General features: G+C 37.7%; 1 protein-coding gene across 4 annotated transcripts in view; it reads right to left on the minus strand.

The window, feature by feature from the left end:
- Positions 1-692: 692 nt before the first annotated feature.
- Positions 693-19,061, minus strand: part of GALNT1 (polypeptide N-acetylgalactosaminyltransferase 1) — a 208,742-nt gene continuing 190,373 nt past the window's right edge. For all 4 annotated transcript variants that reach the window (XM_069075957.1, XM_069075954.1, XM_069075952.1 and 1 more), the window contains exons 10-12: positions 18,238-18,336; positions 13,608-13,742; positions 693-2,864 (exon numbers count right to left, since the gene is read on the minus strand). In XM_069075957.1, coding sequence (XP_068932058.1) covers positions 2,718-2,864; positions 13,608-13,742; positions 18,238-18,336 — 381 coding nt within the window. In that variant the 3' untranslated portion in view covers positions 693-2,717. The remainder of the gene's footprint in view (positions 2,865-13,607; positions 13,743-18,237; positions 18,337-19,061) is intronic.

Consider the following 19,061-nt stretch of genomic DNA (forward strand, 5'->3'; position numbering starts at 1 on the left):
ATCACTACTTCTCCCAACAGTACTTACCATAAAACTGAACTTTTCCTTTTTCTAACCACAAGTTCCCTTCTTTTTGTTATTCGTTAGTCAATGTTGTTCGGCCTGACTTTTCTTGACCCCATTGGGGTTTACTTGGCAGAAATACTAGAGTGGTTTGTCATTTCCTCCTCCAGCTCATTTTACAGATGAGGAAACTGAGGCAAACACAGTGAAGTAACTTGCCCAGGTCACACAGTTTTTTCTTGGATAACTACTTGGAACCTTACACAAATCAAATAAAACCTTAATTTCTTTTAGTTGGAACATGGTCAGTAAGGCAAATGTCTACTGGTTGTTCATACAATTTACAGAGTATTGCACAAAGCTATATATTCAAGAATGCTACTAAGGACAAAAGAACAAAAACATTAGTATTGGAGGGGGCTGGGGAGAACATCCCCTAAGTGAAAAGGGCAGGTAACTAAAGAACTATTTTAATTGCCTATCATTCATCTCTGTTACATTTTAATGTCCTTTTCTTAAGTCAAAAGTAACACTTCCCTCTTCATCTTCATCATCTTGCCCTCTTTTTCATTTTTCTTCCAAGCCAGTTTATGTGTGGAATGATGTGCAATCATGAAGGTGGCTGCTATATAGCTGTAACTGAAGGGAATTTATTAAACACTACTAATGAAACCAATCTGAGGCACAACTAGTAGTTAATCTTAAAATTTCAAGACATTATTCAGGATTTTATTTTTTAATTAAAAAAAAGAAAAAGGGAAAAAAGAGAAAGCAATGGGGTTATCTATCACACTCTAACAATAATGACCCAGAAGTTAAATCTCATTGCTCCATGGCTCTCTTATAGGAGGGTATTTTCAGGCTACAGCACACTACTAAAGCATAAATTTTTGGTCACGAAATTTACTTGTAAATAATAGGCCTAGGTTATTAAAAGCATAAGTTCCACAGAAAGATGGAATTGACAAAGTCAGTTGGACAGAAAAAAATCAATTTATGATATGTTTCATATTCTAGAGTAGACTAAAAGCTCCATGGGGGCCTGGTCTGCATACTCTGATTTGTAGTGCACCCAAAAGCACCTAGTATAGGGGATCCTATGGATGCGCAATACATATTAGTTAACTTAAATAGATTATTGGACAATATATATACAATCAACATGGCAGGTACCCTTGGTGATGAAGTTATTTTCAGCAACATTGTTAAGTATAGGAAATAACACTGCCAGCAGTGAGTCTTAGAATATCATCAACAAAAGGAATAACAGTTAAATATGAATCTTGCAAATAGGATGAAAAATTTGTACATATCAAAGAACTGGTGTTTTTTTAAAGGTTTCTGCCAACTTGAAAACTCAGATAATCTTGTAGTTCAAAAATTAGAAAAATCCAAATGAATTTAACTAAAATGGAATTTAGGTAAGAAATGCAGGACTAGTATATGAAGCACTTCTTTGGCTACCTTATTAAAAAATGCCAATTAAACATTTTCTGTCAGGTTTTATTAAAAAAAAAAAGCAGCAGATCCACATTACAATTCAAGAATCTAATCTAAGTATGCACTTGACAATGAAGCACATCTGAGTATGGAGCGAAAAAAAGGTTTTCCAGAAAACCTTCAACTATTTTATCTCCAGTTACCCAAATAATAAATCACTTTTGCAGGCCTTTTGTTGACTGGAATCATAAACAAATAACCAAAGATTTATTGCTATGAAAACAAATCTGTAGTACAGTAGTATGAGTCTTGGGTATTAAGCATAATCAGTCAAGTTAAGTTAAGAAATTGAAAATGCACTAAGAAATTGTTTGTCCGTGAAAAGTCCACAAGCCAGGTGACCCAAGAGCAAGTGAGATGCCTGGTCTAAACTGAACAAGTTAGACATTATGCTAAACCTCCGTTTCTCAGAAGGCAATAAAAAAGTTACAATTCCAACAGCCCACAAACCAAATACAAATAAAAAAGTGTGGAAAAATGAACTGATGTTCAAAGAGCCAAATTTTTTTCAGCTCGATTAATTTCAGCACCCCAGGAAAAAAAAAAGCATCCATGACAATCACACAGATGAAAACAAAAGAATGTCATCGGAATCAAGTTATTTTTCCCCACTGAGGTATAAAATCTACATATAAATTTGATACTATACTATAACAAATTGTACTTCTCATAGTTTTGATTTAATCTCCTTTAAACCCTGTTTAATATAGTTTTTGCTGTAAAAATGTTACTTCATGATACTGAATCTGGTTCCAGCTGTTTCATTTTTCTTATAACAATATTTCATATGCTGGTTACCAGTTCTAATCAGGAAAAAAAATCTTGGAAATCTCTTCATTATGACAGCACTTTCAGCAGAAATTACTGATGTGCAAAGCAACCTATAACAATATGTGCAGCTCTCCAGAGAGCATATTTCGTTGGTTAAGTTTTCATTGTCTAAATATTTTCTACAATGATTCTTTGATGAAAGACTCTTTCAATCTTGTAAACATCAGTGTGCACAGTTTCACTAGTATGTAGTTTCACGTCCTTAGAAAGGAAGGCTGGTTCACAGCTAGTGAAAAGCGAGAGTCAAAGTTTTAATGGCTGATAAACCTGGCATCCTGCAGAGCAGGCAAGCACTTTTCCTTTTTTGCTACTTAAGAATGTGGCAGAAATGTGTGCTGAGGTAGCCCAGTCAATCCTTAATTTTTTTTTTTTTAACAAGTGTCTCAAAATATTTCTGGAAGGGTGACATTTCGAAGGAGCCATTGTTGAGATCGGCTCCCACTGCAGTCTCTAATGCTGGGCACCTGGCTGTCCTCCTCCGTGGCTTTGTCCAGACACTGATTACTGTTCACATGCTGCAGGGTTAACTTCTGGAAGGGATGGAAGAAAAAGAAGTTGGTCATTATAAAGGGGAAAAAAAGAGCAAATCTATTGTGTACTTTTGATGCTTATGATATCTTTCTCAACTTAAAAACACAGTGACTTCTAGGAAATACATATATTCTGTACTTATTGTAGCAATACCCATTATTTTAAAAATAATGAATTAATTAAGATTGGCAATAAAATGATAAGCATTTTAACAGGTCCATACTTGTAGCATAAAGGAGGTACCTTCCAGCTTTGTGATTCTATGTTAACTTTGGTGGCAAATATATTTGGAGGTACTTCTACAGTTAAAGTGTTGTCAAATTTTAAGGAGGTAGGCATGCCATATTTGATGCTATCCATATGCTTGTTCTTAGATAAATTTTGACTAGTCACAAATAACCTTTGTAGGTAAATTTGATGCTATCTATATGCTTGTTCTTAGATAAATTTTGACTAGTCACAAATAACCTTTGTAGGTACAAGATGGATAGGGATTAGAATAAAATAAAATAGATCTCTTAGAGGTCAGCAATGTCCTATTAATATATGAAATTCTCCTTCCAAAGCAGCAGCTGAGGAGGCTATACAGTAAATAATTCCAAATGTTTAGCCAAACATCAGAAAAACTTTAAGATTTTTACCATCATGCTTTTTATATAATTTACCTGTAATTCTTTGTCTTTTTAAAAAATTCTTTATTATTATTTATCCTTATTTCCTTTTTCTTGGGAGAACTTTCTACTTTAACATAACCATCACATAAGCTTTTTATTTTCACAAGTTATGCCTTTCTTCATGTCTTCAAAAGCCTGCTTTTCAATCATAGCAATAACTAGCATTTATACAGCTCTTTTAGATTTTCAAAGGGCTTTACAAACCTTCTCTCATTTGGTCCTCACAACAACCCTGTGAGGCAAGTGCTATTATTATCCCCATTTTTACAGATGGGGAAGCAGAGCAATCCTTTTCAGGGTCACACAGTTACTCAAGTATCTGAGGTCACATTTGAACTCAAGTCTTTCTGACTCCAAGGTCACTGTTCTATTTGCGGAGCCACCTAGCTGCCCTTTCAAAAAGCTTCTTTTAAGTGAGTGGGTTTGCACTGTTCTCTTGTGACTCATGTCTCAGTTTTATAGTTGCATATATACAGTAATATTCAGTTTTTTATTCCTAGTCAATTTTTGAAAAGGTCTAGTCCAAAGGACAACAAAACACTGCTAAACTTAGCAAGCAAACCATGCAAACAGATTTATGACCCCTTCTTCTGCAGGAGGTTCATTCCTGATCACTTCAGTGTCTGGAAAGCACCGTTTCTAAAGACATGGTTGAATATTTATGGATAGAGAGTGAAGAGGGCTGATATATTTTTTTCCCTAGAGAAGACTTAGAATTTTATATCATAATAACATTTCTGTTTAATCAACATCCAATTAGCCAATCATGGCTAGGGAAAACCAATATAGTAGAAGTCAGTAATTAAAATGAATTTATATATTTTAATGTTACATCAGTCCAACTAATGAACTACCTCACAGGACTGAATAAATTAAAATTTATGCGGAAGAATAAATAGGTGAGATTAGCAAGAAGAATTATGGAAGTGAAACAAAAAAGATGGGGTAGGTACTTAAACTACATAATAATAATAATAACTAGCCCTTATGTAGTACTTTAAGGTTTGCAAAGAGCTTTACATATGTTACCTAATTTTATCCTCACAACAACCCTGGGAGGTAGGTGCTATTATTATCCTTATTTTGCAGATGAAGAAACTGAGGCTGAAGGAGATTAAGTGATTAGCCCAGTGTCACAAGAAACAACTGCCTGAAGCTTGATTTGAACTCAGGTCTACATGTCCAGCACTCTACTGACTTGAAAATGTAACTGCTTCCAACTTATATGATAAAATTATTCTGTTAATCCAAAATTATAACTAAAGACACACATTATTTCTGTTATGTCAAAAACCATAAAATAATGAGTAAAGGAAACATTAACCAATAAAAACTGTTAGGGAAAGTTAAGTCACAAAGTTACGTACTTACTATGTGCTAAGCACTGGGGAAACAAAGAGAGGCAAAAATAGTCTTTGCCCTCAAAGAGCCTAATGGGAGAGACAACATGCAGACAAACTATACACATGCAAGATATGTACAGGGTGAAGGGCAAATTGGAGATAATCTCAGAAAAGAATACACACACTAGCATGAAAAGGCACTAAACTGGGAGATAGGCATGACCTGTTTACAGAACAACAAGGAGGCCAATGCCAAGAGATGGCAGAGGATGTGCAGGGGAAATGTATAAAGGGAACAGAATATGGCAGGCCTTAAAAGACAAACAGATGACTTTATATTTGATCCTGGAGGCATCCACTGGAGTTTACTGAGTAGGGGAGTGACACAGACTTGCTTTCAGAAGATCACTTTGAGGGGCGGAGTCAAGATGGTAGAGTAGAAGCAGATCCTCCACACAGCTTCCGGCTTCCACCTTCCCCAATTTATGTAAAAGGGGACTCTGAACAAACTCTGGAGCTACAGAACACACAAAATGACACAGAGAAGCTAATCTCCCGCTGAGGACAGCCCAGCAGTTATCATCCAGTGCAGTGCTCTGGGAGCTGAGCCCAGCTCCACACCGAAGTTTTAGCCCCAGGGTGGGCTTGACCAGCAGCTGGATGGAGGGACTCCAGATCAGCAGGAAGTTGTGGTCGTTTCCAGATTTATCAACACATAGATATGAAGGACAAAGCGAGAGGTCAGTGCAGTATGGACTTTGGGACTGAGTTGTTGGGAGTGCCTTGGCAAAAAGCCGCTGAGGGCTGCGATGCAGTCGCCTCTGCCAAGTGGCAGCTTCAGCTCCTGGCTTGCAGAGTGTAGGGGGAACGAAGCGACCAGTCTGAGGGGTAATCGTTATTGCTTTAACCTGCTTGGATCTGGATTGAAGTCTAGGGTGGAGGTCATGGGGTGTGTGTCCAGCTTGCCAAAGTGTGTGGAGACCTCAGAGAGGGCACCCAACTAATGCCTTCGGCAGCTGAGAAAACCCCAGCATTTGGGACGAAGCTCCTGTCTGCTAGCTGAGTCCTACTGTGGCAAAAAGCCCAAAAGACAAGCAATTGAGTGGCAACATGCCCAGGCAAAGGAAACAAAGCAAACAGAAGAACCCAACATTAGACTCCTATTTTGGGGACAAAAAGGAGCAAAGCATGGAACAGGAGGAAGACAGTGAAGTCACAACTCCTGCACCAAAAACATCAAAGGAAAATACAAGCTAGTTACAGGCCATAGAGGACCTTAAGAAGCAGATAAGAGAAGTGGGGGAAAAATTGGGAAGAGAAATGAGAACAATGCAAGAAAATTATGAAATGAGAGTCAACAGCCTGACTGAGGAAAATACCACCTTAAAAACAGACTAACTCAAATGGCAGAAGAGGCTCAAAAAGGCAATGAGGAGAAGAATGCCTTAAAAAGTCGAATTTGCCAGATGGAAAAAGAATCTCAAAAGCTCACTGAGGAGAATCATTCCTTCAGAATTAGATTGGAGCAAATGGAAGCTAATGACTTCACGAGAAATCAAGATGCTATTAAGCAGATCCAAACAAATGAAAGAATAGAAGGCAATATGAAATATCTCATTGGAAAAGCCACTGACCTGGAAAACAGATCCAATGGAAATAATTTAAAAATTATTGGACTACATGAAAGCCATGATCAAAGTAAGAACCTAAAAATCATCCTCTGAGAAATTCTCAAAGAAAACTGCACTGATTTTTAGAACCAGAAGGCAAAATAGAGCTTGAAAGAATCCACCAATCACCTCCTGAAAAAGATCCCAAAAAGAAAACTCCTAGGAATATTATAGCCAGGTTCTGAAATTCCCAGATCAAGGAGAGAATATTACAAGCAGCCAGGAAGAAACAATTTGAATATTGTGGAAACACAATCAGGATAATCCAGGATCTGGCAGCTTCTACACTGAGGGACTGAAGGGCTTGGAATATGATACTCTGGAGGGCAAAGGAGTTGGGATTAAAACCAAGAGTCACCTACCCAGCAAAACTGAGTATCATGTTTCAAGGGAAAATATGGTCATTCAGTGGAATAGAGGACTTTCAAGCATTCTTGATGAAAAATCCAGAGTTGAATAGAAAATCTGACATTCAGATACAAGAAGCAAGAGAAGGTAAACAGGGAAAAAAAATCATAAGGAACTTATCAAAGTGGAACTATTAACATTCCTACATGGAAAAACAATAATAGTAACTGATGAAACTTTTCTCAGTATGAAAATAGTTGAAGGGAATATATATATACACACACACACATATAAAAATATAAATATATATATGTCTATATTGGAGGGTATACTGGCGTATGAATACATATGTGAATGCGTGTATATGTGTATACAGATAGACATAGATATAGGACACAGGACCAATTTAATAGGAAGGGATGATACTTAAAAGGTGAAATTAAGAGGTGAGAGAAAAATGTAATGAGAGGAGATGGGGAGAGACAGAATGGGGTAAACTATCTTATATAGAAGAGGCAAGGGAAAATGGTTACAATGGAGGGGAAGAATAGGAAGGCAAAAGGGAATGGGTCAACCTTATTCTCATTGAATTTGGCTTGGGGAGGGAATGACATACACACTAAATAGGGTATGTCACCCTACAGGAGAGTAGGGGGGAAGGGGATGAGAAGGGGGATGATGGAATGGAGGGTAGGCTGGGGGGGAGGGAAGTTGGAAGCCCCCACTTTTGAAAAGGGACCAGATCAAAGTAGAGAATAGAACTAGTGGGAGGTGGGATAGGAGGGAGGGAAATATAGTCAGTCTTTTACAATATATCAACTATGTTAATGTTTTGCATAAGCTACACATATACAACCTATACTGAACTGGTTATCTTTCTAGTAAGGGTGGGTGACAAGGGAGGAAGGGAATGAATCTGAAATTCAAAGTTTTAAAATCAAATGTTTAGATATATATATATATATATATACATACTATTAATAATACTATTTTACATGTAACTGGGAAATAAGATATACAGGCACTGGGGCACAGAGATCCACCATATGCCCTACTGGAAAAGTCTAAGGGGGTTTGGGAAAAAGCAGATTGGAGATATACTGTGGGACTGCTATTTTGGGGTGGTGGGTAGGAGATAAACGGGGAGAAAATGTGTAACTCAGAACCTGGCAGAAATGAATGATGTAAATCAGAAGTTAATAAAGCATTTGAAAATGAAAAAAAAAAGATCACTTTGGCAGCTAAGTGGAGGAAGGACTAGATTGGACAGAGAACTGAGGCCAGGAGACCAAGGAGAAGGCTACTCCATGAGTAGAGATGTGAGGTGGTAAGAGCCTGCACCAGAGAAGTGGCTGTGTCAGAGAAGAGAAGGGGATGTCTATCAGAGCTGTTGTGAGGAAGAAATGATAGGCCTTCGTCAAGAGGCTGGAAAAGAATGTGGCCAAAAATAATATTAGACTATTTTATAGCATATAGTAAAAGAAAGGGGATAAAATATCAAAGTATGTTAAAAACCCAACAAGCCCAAAACTGAACTCATGATTTCCCCCATCAAATGTCTCTTCTTCCTAACTTCAGTTAGTGCTGAGGATAGTACCCTCTTCCCAGTCACACAGAGTTCATGACCTAAGTGTCAGCCTCCACTCCTCTTTCTCTCTTGCTTAGCCCACACAGGAAAGCTGTTTATAACAATTCTTGCACAGGACTCCTTCTCTCCTCAGAGGCTTATTAATATTTTTATCATAAGATGTTTTGAGCCTTATGCCCAAATCTATAAGGAACTAAGTCAAAACAGGAATACACTCGCTTCATTGTTTGTGAAATCACAGCTTCTTGAGCTTCTAATCAAACATTATTTTTGAAACATCTGATATTTTTAATGAAGTCCTGCAGTGTGGTAGAAAGTTGTCTTTTTCTTTTTTTTTTTTTTAAGTTTTATTCTCTCTCTCTCTTTTTTTGCTTTTTGGAGGGCAATTGGGGTTAAGTAACTTGCCCAAGGTTACATAGGTAGTTTTTTTGTGTGGATGTTAAGTGTCTGACACAGGAACCGAACTCTGGTCCTCCTGACTCCGGGGCTGGCGCTTTACTCACTGCACCACCTAACCACCCAAGTTTTATTCTCTTTAATTAGAACCAATGACAACTTTGTTTAGCTTCATGAAATCATTTTTCTAAAAGGTTTACTGAAATGGTAATAGATGCCTGAATGAAAATGTAAGTTTGGGAAAATAGTTTTTTAAAAAATAAAAGAGTTCTATATGTATATGTGTGTGTATCTGCATGTATGTATATATGTATAACTATATACACATTACAGTGAATAAATATGACAAAATATATTAAGTAGAAGAGCTGGGACTAGCACATAGGTCCTTTTACTCCAATTTTTTTTTTTGCCTTTTGGAGGGCAACTGGGGTTAAGTAACTTGCCCAAGGTTACACGGCTGGTTTTTTTGTGTGGGTGTTAAGTGTCTGAGGCCGGAACTGAACTTGGGTCTTCCTGACTCTGGGACCGGTGCTCTACTCACTGCACCACCTAGCTGCCCCTTTTACTCCAAATTTGGAGCTGCCTTCCTCTGCAACACTGGGAAATCTCATGGACAAAGTGGCAATTGACTGTCGGTCAAGAAGGAGATAGAGGTGGCACCATCAAATAAGGCAGAAAACAAATGAGAACCAGGATAGTATGGTGTCCCGTTTCAAAAGAGGTTTTTAGGAAAGGAGTAGCCAGGGGTCACATCTGGGAAAAGACTTGAACTTGGTGATCAAGTGATCACTAGTGAATTCTGAGAGAACTGTTTTATTAGAAGCCAGATTTCAAAGGACTAATAAGGACAAAGTAAGTGGTAAGATGCTTAGAAGCAACAAGAAGCTTGACTGTGAGTAGAATAAAAAGATTATGGTAGCATGAGGATAAGTGGAGATCTTTTCAATAAAGAGGAGAACACAGGTAATTTTGGTGGAACAAAAAGAACAGAAAGGGAATCATAAGGATCTGGGTTTGAGTGTCAGCTCTTGGGTGAATCAAACTGAGCTTCAGTTTTCTTTTCTATAAAAAAGGTATAATGATATCTCTCCTACTTTGGTTGTTCCACGGAACAAAATACTGTATCAATAAAAGTCCTTATTATCTATGCACGTATGTGGGCAGAAGAAAGGGTAGATCATTGAGCAAGCATTCTGAAGAAAAGCAAAGGGCTTGAAGTCAAGGAAACAGATTGAGGGGTCTAGTCTTGGGATGAGCAGAAAAGCCCTCTCTTCTGAAAGACAAAAAAGGACAGTTAAAGAGAAAGATATAAATGGAGGCAGTGAAGTAAAAACTTAGTAGGTTAAAAACTGAATTTATAGCCAGGACAAATGGTTTACATAACTGTTCTGCCACTTGCTAGCTAAATGGGCAAGAGAAAGAGTCACCAGAGAGAAACAGATTAAAAAGACAATGAAGAACAAGGAGATAATTAAGCAGTGAATAACTGAGAAAATAAGATTACAGAGGAAAGCAAAAAGAAAGGGCTCAAGGGAACAAGAATGTTTGCCGAGGTGAAATGAACTAAGTGTGGGTAAGTCACTTAACCTCTAGTACCATATTTTCCTTTGCTACAAAATGGGGATAATATTTATACTCCCTACTTCACAGAATGATTATAAGCAAAGCAAGTAGCAAGCACTACATAGATGTCAGCTATTTTAGGAACCAGGGGACATTAAAATCACAAGGATAAGCTGGAAGAAACCTTAGAAATCACTTAGCCCAATCCTTCATTTTACAGATGAGCTAAGAGAGGCTCACCAAAGCTGACTTGTCTGAGGTTGCAGAGGTAGTAACAGGGAGAAGTGGCATTTAAATTCAGGTCCTCAGACACCAAATTCAGTGCTTTTATTATTAGTGTTACTGAGGTAGAAAGCTGGGAAGATGTGACTGGAAATGTTTTGAGGTAGTATGATCAACTGGAAAACACTGTTTAAATTATACCACTAGTTAGAACTCAGCTTTGATTTAAAATTTTAAAAAAGGAAAAAATGTTTTAACCCATCTGCTCCTTTTTTTTTTTTGGTCTTTTTGGAGGGGGAAGGCAGGGCAATCGGGGTTAAGTGACTTGCCCAAGGTCACACAGCTAGTAAATGTCAAGTGTCTGAAGCTGTATTTAAAGTCAGGTCCAGGGCCAGGGCTCTATTCACTGCGCCACCTAGCTGCCTCCAAACCCACCTACTCTTAATACATTAAGCTAATATATAGTTATTAAATATTAGTATAAGGAAATGAGAACATAAGACAATAAAGAGGTTTTCTTAGGCAACAATACATTGGGTGGGGACACACATTCTATTGGAATTTCATGTTCTATGTTCAGAAGTTCTAGTCAGTTCTTTTCTATTATTTCCCATATTATGTTGTTAAGGTTTTCTGTCCTGTCATACTGTTCTGGGAGTCTTATGATCCTCAGGTTGTCTTCTATGCTTTGCTTGCATAGTGAACATATTTTCCTTCAATGTTCTTGTTTTTTTGCTTCTCTTCTCCTAGACTGTTTTTCACTTCTGTATATTTGCATTCCCAATCTACTGTTCTCTCTCTTATTTCTTTGGTGAAGTTTACCATTGCAGACTCAAATTTTTCTATTCTGCTCATTATTTTTGCTGTGCAGGACATAAATTCTGTTTTCATAATTCCCATTTAAATCACTCAGGAATAATGTATTGTGGTTTCAAGTTCTTTTCAACTTCCACAGGTTCTCCTGTCTCTTCAAGTGTTGGATTATTTCCCTTTGTTTTTTAGTATTCATTCATAGATTCCTGAATTCCTTTACTAGATCTGGAGGCCGTATTTCCTTCTTTGTTCTCATCTGTCCCGCTGATTTACCTGTTTATGTTTAAAGTCTCTGAGCTTTCTTCTTCCTGGAATCTTTGTGCTTTCAGTCCCCCTTCCTAACCCTGTCCCCCCCCCCCCCCCCCCATTTTCCTTATTGCTCTCTTCTGATTCCCTTCCCCTCTAACAATGGCTTCCTTGGGGGCTGGATCTCAAAGCATCTCAGCCTCCTCCCATATTAGGTAATTCATAATTCACCAGTCTAGGTGTCTGCCCCAAATGCCTTTTAGGTGACCAGAACTGGACACAACCAGGTAATGTGCTCCTGCCTCAGGCCTGATTGAATACTACACAGTTTCCCAAGTGCATTCCCCTGGCAGTTCACTGCTTTACAACAGTGGTGGTTTCTGCCCCTGGTAGGCTGTTGCTCATGAAGGACTGTGGCCAAGTTGGGTATTGAAGCCTGAGAAAACTTCTATAGCCTGGAGTCAGAAGGCCTCTATGGCAGTGGATATGGGAGGGGGAGGGGGGGAGAGCAGGATGTAAGGGAGGGTTCTGATATAAGCCATTATTGTGTCCTTGGGTTTGCTAGTGTGGCAGCCTGGGAGGTAGTGGAGGGATGTTCAGTGAGCTCAAGGTCAGTGAGTATCATTGATACCTGGGTTTTTGTTATTTCTTTTTAACCTTGGTTTGGATTCTTGATCCTAGACCATAAAAATAGCTGAAGTTGCTTAATCTTTGGTGCATAATTTCTGTTTTGGGGAGGTTTGAAAGGTCATGGGGATGAGAGAAAATGTCTTGTCTGCCTTCTTGTTGTTCATGTGACCCAGAAGTGGGATACATGTTCTAATAAATGGTCCAATAAAAGGTTACATGGCTAGTTTTTTTGTGTGGGTGTTAAGTGTCTGAGGCTGGAACTGAACTTGGGTCCTCCTGACTCCAGGGCTGGCGCTTTACTCTTTACATGACAGGCATGTGGACTCCAAGGCAGGGAGAAATGGATTGAAATCCCCACTCTGATATGTAGTGTCTATGTAACCTTGGGCAAGTCACTGACTACCTAGTGCCCCAGGAACTCTAAGACTGCAAATTACAAAGAAACTTCTATAACAATAATAATGGCAATGACAATGATGATGATGGCTAGTATTTATATAGTGCCTTAAGGTTTGCAAAGTGAGTTACAAAAACTATTATATTTTATCCTTATAACACCCCTAGGAGGTAGATACTATTATGATGCCTCTTTACAGATGTGGAAACTAAGGAATATAGCAGTTAAGTGACCTGCTTCAAGTCATAGAACTGATTTGAACTCAAAGAACTCAAGTCTGAGGTCAGATTTTAATTCAGGTCTTCCTGACTCCAGGCCCCATGTTCCACCCACTGTACCACTTAGCTGTCTCAAACTGCATTTGTGGAGTAAGTTTCTCACTGGGAGCTCCCCTACACTGACAAATTACACACAGTGAAGAGGCCTGATACCCCACCTTGCTCTACAAAAAGGGAACATATTTATATATATGGAAGACAGCAAGAACGGTAAGGATTTTTTTCTTTAAAAAAAAAAAACTTAATATTAGTTAATAACAGTTAAAGTAACAGTAACAGTTTAAATAAAACCTAAAATGTGGAAGGCACCTATTCTTACAACACATAGGTTTAAGCACGAAAAATACTGATTCTGTTCTAAGGATAAATTAATTATAGGAAAAAGTTAGGGGCAAGTGTTATTTTACTGCTTGCCATTACTTGGAGTAAAGGAAGTTCATATTCCAACCCAACAAAAAAAAAAATTCACTTTGTCAGAAGTAAATTATATAAAATGATTAATCAATTTAAATTCTTAACAACAGCTTAGGGTTTGTTCAACTCCATAAAACAGAATAATTATAGGACTTACCACTGGGTCATATTCCCAAAGCTGGTTGCCTTTAAGATGGTGGCATTTGAGCATTGTGACTGGGCCATTAAGTTTGGAGACATCTAAACATAAGTCATCTGTGCGGATTTCTTTGTTGGCAGTATAGGAGAAAACCTTAAAAAAACCAAACAGCCATTAGACTCATATAGAACTTCAGAGTTGAAAGGACCTTCAACTTCCTCAATTAAGTAGCCATCTAGTCTTTCTTTGAAGGTTTTCAATGAAGGAAAACCCATTATTTCCTGAATAAAGGAATGAAAGAGCATTTATTAAGTGCTTACTATGTGCAAAGCACTGAAGAAACCCCACTCCACAGAGGAAGTTTTTTCTCCAGGTAACCTAATTTTGCCTCTTTGCAGTTTCTACTCATTGCTCCTAGTTCTACTCTCTGGGTTCTTCTCTTTAGAACCAATCTAGTCCCTCTTCCACATACCAGCCCTTCAAACACTTGGAGACTGTTATCATGTCTTATCTTCTCCAGACTAAATAACCCCAGTTTCTAAAACCAGTCCCAAAATAACAAAAGAACCTGAAGGCTTCTCAATTTTATAAGTACCTTTCATTGGACTCTCCAGTTTACCAATATCCTTCTTAAAATGTCGTTCCCAGAACTGAACGTGGTATTTTGGATATGATTTGGATAGGACCAAGGCAGAATACTGTGGAGCAATCATCTCCCCTGCTCCTGGATCCTACGCTGCTTCATGTTACCTAAAATTACATTTGCTTTCCTGGATGCCCTATTATATTGCACATATATATTGATCTTCAGTCCATTAAAATATCTTTTTTTTTTCAGATACATTACTATCTAGTCATCTCATTTGCATCCTTTACTTTGATTTTTGAAACCATTTCTGTCTTTACATTTATCCCTATTAAATTTCATCTTAAATATTCAAATTAACTTTCCAAGATCTTTCTGATACCTAATTTTGTTATCCAAGTTACTAGATCATAGGACTATGGATTTATAATTGGAAGGAACCTATGAGGTCACTGAGTTCAACTCTCATTTTAGAGAGAAATAAACTGATAGATGGAAAGAAAAACTTGCCCAAAGTCACAATTAATTAGGCACCTGAGGTGGGATTTACAACTCAGGATCAAAGATCTAGAGCTGAAAGAAACCCTTGGGGTCATCTAGTCTGAGTCTTTAAATTTATAAATGAGAAAAATGAACCCAGAAGGGTTAACTGACTTGCTCAAGGCCCTACAGATAGGACTTGAACCCAATCCTCTGAATACAGAACCAGTAAAATAAGTGTTGGGCCCTCCCCTCTTTTCATGGGACCCTCCGCCTCCTTATTACACCAGGTCCTTCAGACTTGGAACTCCTCCATACAATCCCTAAATAACAGGTACAAGAGGAGTTAGGCAAAGAACAGGATAGAATGAGGGGAGATTAGGATTAGAGACTAACTAAACAGCTGTCTTTATTATCACCAACACCGTTATCAGTGATTTGGGTGAAGATATGTTTGCCATACTTGTAGAAAGGAAGGAAAGCTAATATTTAGACAGAAAATCAACACTTAAGACAGTCAGAACAGGGGTGGCTAGGTGGCGCAGTGAATAGAGCACTGGCCCTGGAGCCAGGAAGACCTGAGTTCAAATCCAGCCTCAGACACTTACTAGCCCTGTGACTGGGCAAGTCACTTAACCCCAATTGCCCTCCAAAAAAAAAAAGTCAGAACAAGCTACAATATTGGGCAGAAATTAATAAAATTATTTTAATTGTGACAAATGTATAGGTTATTATTGAGCTTGAGTAGAATGAAAGCACTAGTACATAATAGAGAATATTGTGAGCTTAACAAGCCATCTTAATGAAAAAGAAGGATTTTAGCCAACTGTGAACTCAATATATTCAATATGATACGATTAACTTCAACACTGTGTCATAACAATTCCAAAATATTTTGTATTGATCAGTCCCTAAATGAAATACTATGTTTGCTTCTGGGGAGCACAGTAAGGACAATAAAAAATTAGAGTATACTAAGAAGGAAAAAACCCACATGTCAAATGGTCTATTTGAAATCATGTATTTTACCAAAAAACTACTTTATAGAGCTAGGAAAAATAGTAACAAAATTCATTTGGAAGAACATAAGGTCCAGAATATCAAGGGAATTAATGAAAAGAAATGCTAGGGAAGGTGGACTAGTGATACCAGATTTTAATCTGTATTATAAAGCAGCAGTCATCAAAACTACTTGGTACTGGCTGAGGATTGGAGTGGTGGATCAATGGAATAGATTGGGTATGTGAGACTCGGCAGTCAACGATTATAGTAATCTGTTTGATAAACCCAAAGACCCCAGTTTTTGGGATAAGAACTCATTATTTGACAAAAACTGCTGGGAAAACTGGAATATAGTATGGCAGAAACTGGGTATAGACCATTATCTAACACCATATAACAAAATCAAATCTAAATGGGTGCATGATCTAGGTATAAAGGCTGATACTGTAAGCAATCTGGGAAAGCAAGGAATAGTTTACCTGTCAGATTTGTGGAGAGGGGAAGACTTTATGACCAAACAAGAATTAGAAGCATTATAAAATGCAAAAAGGATAATTTTGATTACATTAAATTGAAAAGCTTCTGTACAAACAAAGCCAATGTAACCAAGATTAGGAGGGAAGTGGAAAATTGGGAAAGAATTTTTACAACCAGTGCCTCTGATAAAGGACTCATTTCTAAAATATACAGAGAATTGAGTCAAATCTATAAGAATACAAGGCATTCCCCAATTGATAAATGGTAAAGAATATGAACAGGCAGTTTTCAGAGGAAGAAATTAAAGATATCTGTAAGCATATGAAAAAATGCTCTAAATCAAAATTGATTAAAGAAATGAAAATCAAAACAACTCTGAGGTACCACATCTCACTGGTCAGATGCGCTAAGATGACAAAACAGGAAAATGACAAATGCTGGAGAGGATGTGGAAAAATTGGAACACTAATGCATTGTTGGTGGACTTGTGAACTTATCCAACCACTCTGGAAAGCAATCTGGAATTATGCCCAAAGAGCTATAAATAATTTCATACCCTTTGACCCAACAATACCACTTCTAGGGTTGTATCTCAAAGAGACCATAGAAGTGAGAGGAAGACACATATGTACAAAAATATTTATAGCAGCTCTTTTTGTGGTGGCAAAGAATTGGAAATTAAGGGGGTGCCCATCAATTGGGGAATGGCTGAACAAGTTGTGGTATATGAATGTAATGGAATACTATTGTGCTATAAGAAATGAGGAGCAGATGGACTTCATATTTACCTGAAGAGGCTTATACGAACTGATGCTGAGTGAGAAGAGTAGAACCAGGAGAAATTTGTACACAATTACAGGCACAACGTAGTGTGATGACCAATTTTGATAGACTGGACTCTTCTCAGCAATGCAGGGTTATAAGTCAACCCCAAAAGACTCATGATGGAGAGAGATGTCTACATTCAGAGAAAGAACTAGAAAGAACTGAGTTTGAATCCAGATTGAAGCAAACTACCTGCTTTTTCTTCTTCTTGTTTGCTTTTGTTTCCTCTTTCCCACTGTTCATTCCATCTGATACAATCCTTCTTTATAACCTGACTAATGTCTAATGTGAAAGGATTTGCAGATCCTATACTTGATTGACTATATGCCACCATGGTGGGGGTAGGGGGAGGGAGGGAGAGAAAATTGGAAGCTCAAGGAATTATAAATTGTAGAACTGAATCTTGTAAACTAAAAGTAAACAAACAAATTAATAAAGATCAGCAAGTTAAAAAAAAAAAGAAATAATGTATTTTGAGGAAGAACTGAAAGTTAGACTAAAGAAGAGAAAATTTTAGCAGGTACATGATAACAAGTCTTCTAATATTTGCTCATGAAGATGAGCAAACACAATTACCTGGAAGGCAAAACTAAAGATTGGAAATTACAGAGAAACTAGTTTTGAATAAACAAAAATAACAATTAAATATGGGGGGAGGGGCAGGGGGTAAGCCCAAAACTGATTTCACTGGTATAGGAAACTTATTCTAGCAAATTGCAGGTTGGCAATTTTTCTGCACCTTAGAAAGTTTCCTAGAGTATTGAGAGATTGGGCCTGCACTTGAACCCAAGTTTTCTGGCTTTGGAGCCAGGTCTCCATCCACTGTTATAATGCCTCAACAAAAAAGGATTGTGCCATTTTATAAAGTAGTGAGTCCCTTGTCATTGGAAGAGTTAAAATAATTAAAGTCTGAAACCCTTAGAGATTCTAGCATCCCAAGGAAACTGAGCTAGATGACCTTTAATGTCCCTTTCAAACTCTATCATTCTATAGTTAGAGAAAACAAAGAAGGTTTTTATAAACACAAAGAGCTTATTATGAAGGGTACACTTTAGCTTAACTAAAGAGAAAGCAAATATCTTGCATCAGCAATATAAATAATTAACAGAGAGTCTTTTGAAAGATAGCTTCAATTCAATACCTGTAAGATTCATGTAAGTCTTCATTTATTCCCCTTAATAAAAGCTGGGGAGGTATTTTCTGAAAGTGGTTATGTAACTAAAAAGGACAGAACTTATATTCAAATTTTTAAAATTTCTTTCCATGCCTTATACTCACCTGATTGCCTCCCATACCATGACAGTTAAAAATTCCTACTTTTTCATTTTCTTTCCTTGCCATGTTATCTAGACACTGATTTGTTTCCACATTTCGGATCTGTAAGTAAAATAGATAATGACAGAAAGTTATGGAACTTAACAAAAATAAAACCAACCCATCTTTAGCACATGCCAAATCATAAGAGTTATTATTTGAGAGAACCACTGCTATTTATTTATAATTCTTTGATTTTCCTTTTTTTCCATTCTCTTTGTCCTACATCTGTTGTAACATACCACTTGGAGCCAACGCTTCAGATAAACTATTACTTTAATAAAAATAAAATTTTATGATTCTGAAGTAGAAGCAGCAACCCTCCCTCCCCCCAGTGTAAAAAGGTCAAGGTAACAAGGAAGTTGGGGGGGGGGCGGGGTTTATAAACTTTAACCTTAAATTATAGTGATCCTTATATATTTCTTAACCACAAGGCCCACAGTCAGGTTCCAGGTTTGGGGAACAGCTAGTGCTAAGATACCAACCAGGATGGGAGATGGACTGTCATGTGTGAGGAACAGCAAGTAGGCCAGTGTGGCTGGATCACAGGGACTGGAGGAAGATAAAGTGTAAGATAGAAAGGTAGGAAAAGACCAGGAAGCGAAGGACTTTAAATGTCTTTGATCCTGGATGCAATAGAGAGCAAATGGAGTTTACTGAGTGTGTTTGTGTGGTGATACGGCCAGACCTACACTTCTGGTAGCTGAGTGGAGAATGGATTGGAATTGGGAGACATGAGGTAGAAAGCAATGAGAAGGTTATTGCAACAGTCTAGGTGAGAGGTGGCA

This window comes from Petaurus breviceps, unplaced genomic scaffold (assembly GCF_028583685.1).
Source record: "Petaurus breviceps papuanus isolate PSGF00001 unplaced genomic scaffold, PetGlider_PUasm1.0 151, whole genome shotgun sequence".
NCBI classification, from domain to species: Eukaryota; Metazoa; Chordata; class Mammalia; order Diprotodontia; family Petauridae; genus Petaurus; species Petaurus breviceps.